At 35.6% G+C, this 6,294-nt stretch overlaps 1 protein-coding gene across 1 annotated transcript; it reads right to left on the bottom strand.

Annotated features, from left to right (window-relative positions):
• Positions 1 to 5,171: 5,171 nt before the first annotated feature.
• LOC133329278 (UV excision repair protein RAD23 homolog) lies at positions 5,172 to 6,060 on the bottom strand. The gene is made up of 2 exons (XM_061537768.1): positions 5,695 to 6,060; positions 5,172 to 5,633 (listed from the first exon to the last, which is right to left on the bottom strand). Exons 1-2 carry the CDS (start codon positions 6,058 to 6,060, stop codon positions 5,172 to 5,174), a joined length of 828 nt encoding a protein of 275 aa, XP_061393752.1.
• Positions 6,061 to 6,294: the final 234 nt, after the last annotated feature.

The following is a 6,294-nucleotide window of genomic DNA, read 5'->3' as shown; positions in this document are numbered from 1 at the left end:
GTGGAAAAAATATTCTTTAAAAAAGTAATAATCGTGGAAAAAGTATTCTTTAAAAAATCCACGCATATAATAATCGTGGAAAAGTACTACTAACTTACTTAGCTGGCTTGTGACATAACTTTCGTTCCATAAGCCCAGCTTAGAAAAGATTTCCAGGCTCGTCGGTCTTTTGCGCAGTTTTTCCAATTTGAAATACCATTTTCGGCAATGTTGTCTTCGACTTGATCTTTCCATCGTATTCACGGCCTTCCCCTTCTGCGTGAACCATCAGCTGGTTCGCTTTTATATGTCTTCTGGGCTGGGGCATCTTCATCAATTCTTACAACATGATTCGACGGGGATATTAACCGTCAACGCAGCCCATAGATCTTTCGGAGAATTTTTCTCTCAAACACTCCAAGAGCTGCCGCATCTGCTTGCGTAAGTACCCATGCCCGTGGAAATTTAATAGGCGTAGAAAAAATACTCTTTTAAAAACACGCGCTTATTATCCTCGTGGAAAAATATTCTTTAAAAAATCCACGATTATAATAGTCGTGTATAACTTACAAAAAATTCCACGAATGAAATATTCGTGGAAAAAAATTGTTAAAAATCCACGTCTATAGTTATCATTGAAATAATTCTTTAAAAATCCACGACTATAGTTATCACTGATTTTTTTAAATCCACGCCTATATGTCTCGTTGGAAAAATTTTCTTTGAAAAAATCCACGCTTAAACAGTCGTGGAAAAAATTTCTTTCAAAAATCCTCACCTATAAGATTTCTCGTTTTTAGTTAATAATATTCTCAGAGGACTATCTGATAATTAATGAAGCAAACTTATGCTCCTTGAAATTCCGAAAATGCCAGTCCCCTTTTTTCAGAAAACAAGAATACAAAACATTAGTTTTCTCACCTCCTCTAGTAACGGTTAGAAGAGAAAAAAAAACAAAACCCTATATGGAAAGCACCACAAAGCCTTACATTTTCCTTAAGCACCTTGACATTAAACCGTCCCTGCCATATTGGGCTGAATGCGAAACACATCAAATGGAAAAGCTAAAACAATTCCATAACCACTCATATTTTTTAACAAGGAAACATAATAATGAATGAAAAATAACAACAACAACATAGAAGTAAGAAACATATTACCTTATGTGTCTGTCAACTTGCCACATTATATATGCTACCGTATCAAGCTTAATATAATCGTACGTACATACTTATATAGTAGTAAAGAAAAAAGAGAACAATATGAAACAAACAGCTGTCTAAATACGCAATCAAAATCAAGTGAACCTTATAAGGTAATGCCGGTTGGAAACTATTTTTTTTTTTTTTTTGTTGAATTGAATTTGAAATTGTTGTTTCTTCGTGATATTGGCATAAAATAAAAACGTCAAAAGGAAATCTATGCAAAAAAAGAAGTGGAAGGTTAAAGAGGTTATTGTTTATGGATTTTATTTATTTTTTTTTTTTTGACTTTCAGAACAGGTGTTCATTGAAGAGGGTATTGTTTTTTTTTTGGATTTAGTTTGCATGGCTTGTTTTCGTTATCACGTTGCTTAATCTTTACAAATGTCAAGGGGTACAATCATTTGATTTTTCTACGCTACACAACTATGTTGTCAGGGTATTATAGCTTTGTGCAGCCCCAAAAGTTTGTAACGCCGCGAAATATTGGTCCTAGACCTACCGTTAAGTATACCGATCGTCATATCTCGGCTAGCTGAGTCGATCTAGTGTATCCGTCCGTCCGTCTGTCCATTATAATTTGTAAACACGGTACAGGCCACAGTTATGGACCAATCTTCACGAAATTTTGCATGTAGGGTGGGTTCTGACCAATGAAGACCCCTATTGTTTTTGGTAAAGATCTGTTAATATTTAGGGGATGAAATGGACGAAATACTTAATTTTTGTCAGTTTTTCTGGTCGCTCTAGAGGCCGCAATTATGGCCAGAACATCACGAAATTTTTCATGGAGAAAGGGGATCGGGCCAAGGAACAAGCGTGCCAGTTTTGATAAATATCGGTCAATATTTAGCGGGTCAAATGGACCCTGATTTTGTGTGAAAAATTACCAAATTTGTATTTTATAACGTGTATATTTATACCTGAAGGACATAGACCCAAGAAGTTGATGGTGTATCGAAGATGAGTGGTTGGCCTTTAAATTGATACCAATTATATTGTCCTATGTTCTCGAATGCGGAGTTACACTTACATATTTACATGTGTTTACGTATTCATATATTATTTAGTAACACATTACCACACTAGAGGGCTTAAATATAGCGCTGATCGTTTTGAAACGCCTATAATTTTCGGCGATGATCAAATAATAATTTTGGAATGACCGAAAATTAGAAGAGCTTTAGTGAATATTTATAATATTCGGATTATATGCCAGTGTAAGGAAGATATGCTGTTGGCCTCTAATCGATAGGGTGCAAATATCACGAATTATTGTCAGGGTCGGAATAAACATCCGCAGAACTTAGAGTTCCTAGACACTTTGAAAAATCAAACTACATGCGAAGGTCTTGGACCTTAATATGGGAAAATACCCAACGATTCACGGATATTTAGACTATTTGTTTGGAATATTTTTCTCTCAATGAGAACTCAAAATATCAAATAGGAGCCAATTAATAATTTGATCTGAAAAGTGTGCCAATATTGTTAATTTTTGGTAGGAGAAGATTTTGAGTTGTTTTCGAAAATAAAGCAGGAAGAGAGGATCTATAGTCGGAAATATATTTTGACGGTTTGAATGGAGCATCCATAGGGACTCTAAAAAGTTTGGAAGACACTTGTCATAGATGGTCTGTGAACTAGAGAATCATTCACATACGAGGTGAGAAACATTGAGATTTTTCACAGATGAGGTGAGAATCTAGAAGACTTTCTATATAAACGAGACTTTCTATATAGGAGACTTTCTATATAGTCTTAATAGACGAGAAGAATTAGAGGAATTAAAGCGAATCTTTATAGTCGAACTGAAGGGAGTCCTCAATATATACGAAGTTTTGAGTCTTTACATACGTGTCGAATACTGAATGCGAGAAGGATCTTTATAGACTGATTGAAGCGAGTCTTTGTGAAAGTGATGAAGATCTGAAGACCAATAATTCTTTTATGGGATTAGGAGTTTTTTTTTCATAGAAGACCGAAAGCAGAGGAGTGAACCAGCGAAACTTTCACATTATGTGAAAACCAAGGAGATTTTCACCAATGAAGTGAGAACCTAGGAGACTTTCTATAGAAGTGAAGGAGGTCTTTATATAGAGAAACTGAAGATACTCTCCGTTGCCGAGTTTAAGGATTTCTGGGAGGATCTGTAGAAAAACTGAAAAGAGACCTTTATGGTCGAGTTGAAGTAGGAGGACTGAGAGGAATCATTATGAACGTGCTGAAGCCAAAAGTCTGAATGGTCTCTATAGACGAAGCTTTGCAATTTTAGATGAAGCTTTGGAACTTTATAGACGAGTCGAGTCCTTCATAGACTAACTGGATACCAGGAAATCTTTCAGAAACACGGCGTATTTTATATCAAGGAGTATTTGTAGACAAGCTAAAAGGAGTCTTTTCAGATGGGTTGAAGGGAATCTTTACAGACGGCTTGAATCATAGACTATCTGAAGACCAAAAATTTTTGTATCGGCTAGAAAGTTTTTTGTAGAAAACATGAATGCTAAAGGTCTGGATGTCGTTATAGATGATTTGAAGCCACAAATATTAATAGAAGAACTTACCAGAAAGTATTTATAGAAGACCTGGGAGAATAGGGAGTCTTACTACACGACGATCATGGCTAGCATAAACGGGGCAATGGACAGGTAATCCGTAATGGACTTATCCTGTTTCCACAATTATAAAATGGGGGTTATGGAGTCTTTGATAGGCGAGCGGAATGTAATTTGAACCTGAACGGTATGATATAGCCGTAAATCAACTGAATAGTGTTTTTATAGCAAGTCCTTTATAAGCGAACTGAATATCTGGAAGGCGTTATAGATGTATTGAAGCTAGGAGTCTTAATAGAATACCTGGAGGTTGCGAAGTCTTTATAGACGAGCTGAAAACCATGGAATATTTCACAAACGAGATGACCAAAAAAATGCCAGAGAGTCTACCATTGGCAAGCTGAACGTTTCGAAGATCTGGGCGTGAATGACAGGAAGTCTTTTATGGCTAATGTTGAATGTCAGGTAGTTGTTCATACAGTACTGAAGGGAGTCTTTATAGACGAGACTAATTTATCGTCTTCTAAATCCCTTATTACATTATATTTTCAATAGCTTTCTAAATATATTAAAAAAATCGCTCTTATATATTTCTATAAAATTTCTTTAAAATTTTTCGAATGCAGATCTGATAGATTCCCAAAAATATTATATGAACAATTCCTGATTCCTAAAAATCATAGCTTTGTTATCACGACCCTCCTCATATCCTATAAAATATTTCTCGCAGTCCTATATAAATATTATTTAAATGCTCGTATCCACTTTTAAAACTCAACTTAAGAATTCTTCGGGTGTAGTCCAACATTATTTATTTTTTTAAACTCACGATGATACTTCTGATAGGCAGCTGCAATATTTTGCTTATAAATTCACTTTTTAAGCTTTGACAAACTCCCAAAAAAAAAACTTTAATATAAATGCTCTGATAAGCTCAAAATAAGACCTTAATAAATTCACGATTCTAGATCTGATTGACTCCTTATGTTTTAAAAAAAATTGCAATGATAGCTATCATATACCCCTCATATATTTTGTAAACAATTTAGACCTCAAAAATGTTTCAATAAAATCCACGATATATATTTCTAAATGAATAATATCTCTGACAGTTCTATAAATATATTTCTTATTGTAGCTTGATTTTTGTATCACGATAACATTTAGAAAGAAATACGATTACGGTCCTCTTAACAATATCTCTCGTAGTCTTATACAAATATTTATTAAATAAATTATCTTTGACACCCTTAAAATTTCTCCTAAGAATCCCAAGAATAAAGTCCATTTGTTTTCTCTTCTCTTTCAGGTAAGTTCAAATCCCACAATCGATTTTTAAAATATCTCTAAATTGTTCTCATGGTAATTGGTAAGTAAAATCACACAAACGCATTTAACCCTTTAAATTTATTTATTCAATTAAATTTCAAAATTAATTAAAGAATTTAATCAATTGTTTGGCCAAATCTTGAGCTTTATCGGCAGTTTTTTCAAGTACAGCCTGCAATTGATTACCTTCGGTTACGGGGGCTTCGGGAATTTCTGGTACAGCTGTAGTGGGTGGGGCAACAGTTGTTGTGGTGGTCGTGGTTGTAGTAGGTGTCGTTGTGGTAGCCTTGGTGGTTGTTGTTGTTGGAGCCAAAGTTGTGGTGGTTGTAGTAGTGGTAGGAGCGACAGTGGTAGTAGTAGTTGTTGTTGTGGGAGCAACACGACCCTCCAAACAATCTTGCAAATGACGATATACCAAGGCGGTATCCTCAACATATTTACGTTCGGCAGACTTGCAGCATTGATCGTGTCTCAAATCAATTAAACGGAATTTCTCATGCATAATGCTAGCATATTCGGAAGCATTGCCGGAAATGCTGTACACAGATTTGGTGGTCTTGGCTCCCTATAGGAAAAATATTTTTTTTAATTATCCTTTGTAACCTCCCCTTCTCCCTCATACTTACAATATCAGCATGACAGCTGAAAATACCCAAAGTCGAATTCATGTTATTACAGGTCTGAACACTTTGACAAACTTCCTGGGCACTTTGTACAATGGCACTGCGTTCAACTTTCATTTCCTCTTCAATGAGTTTACGTCCATCCTTGGCATTCACCAGACACAGATTATAATCCTCACTATAGGTTTCACCGATTTCGTTTGACTTGACCATGTAGTCATTAAAGCAGGCCATTGTCACGGCAGGATCACGGCTAACCATACGGGAACGGAAAAATAAATTGGCCAAATTGTGGCCACCGGGCAGAGCAGCATCGGTGATTTGGAGTAGCACTAAGGCCACAATGAAACTTTTCAAAAAACTATTCATGTCGTTGGCGATTTATTTCCTTCTTATGGTCGTTGTCTGGGTCGCGTTCTGTCTAGTTCGAAGGATTTCTTGAGACTGTTTACGCTAACAATCTGCCATGGAATTCTTATAGATTTCTGGCTTTTTTGCACAGTCTCCAAAGACTATATCTGCTGTTAGGTTTTCTTATCTTGTAGATAAATGAAAACACGATATTTACTAACTAATCAGTTATCAGCTTATGGAAGGAAAGTG

The sequence above is a fragment of the Musca vetustissima genome, unplaced genomic scaffold (genome assembly GCF_032173495.1).
Source record: "Musca vetustissima isolate MV318-11 ecotype Yass unplaced genomic scaffold, APGP_CSIRO_Mvet_v1 utg191336, whole genome shotgun sequence".
Lineage (NCBI taxonomy): Eukaryota > Metazoa > Arthropoda > Insecta > Diptera > Muscidae > Musca > Musca vetustissima.
The sequence above is the reverse complement of the archived record's forward strand: the minus strand, read 5'-3'. Positions and strand labels throughout refer to the sequence as shown.

Bases quoted from the DNA above. Each gene is read 5' to 3' on its own strand.
- LOC133329278 (XM_061537768.1), bottom strand. From the start codon at position 6,060: ATGAATAGTTTTTTGAAAAGTTTCATTGTGGCCTTAGTGCTACTCCAA. The intron at 5,634-5,694 runs GTAAGTATGAGG...TTTTTCCTATAG, and splicing joins TCAGCTGTCATGCTGATATT to GGAGCCAAGACCACCAAATC.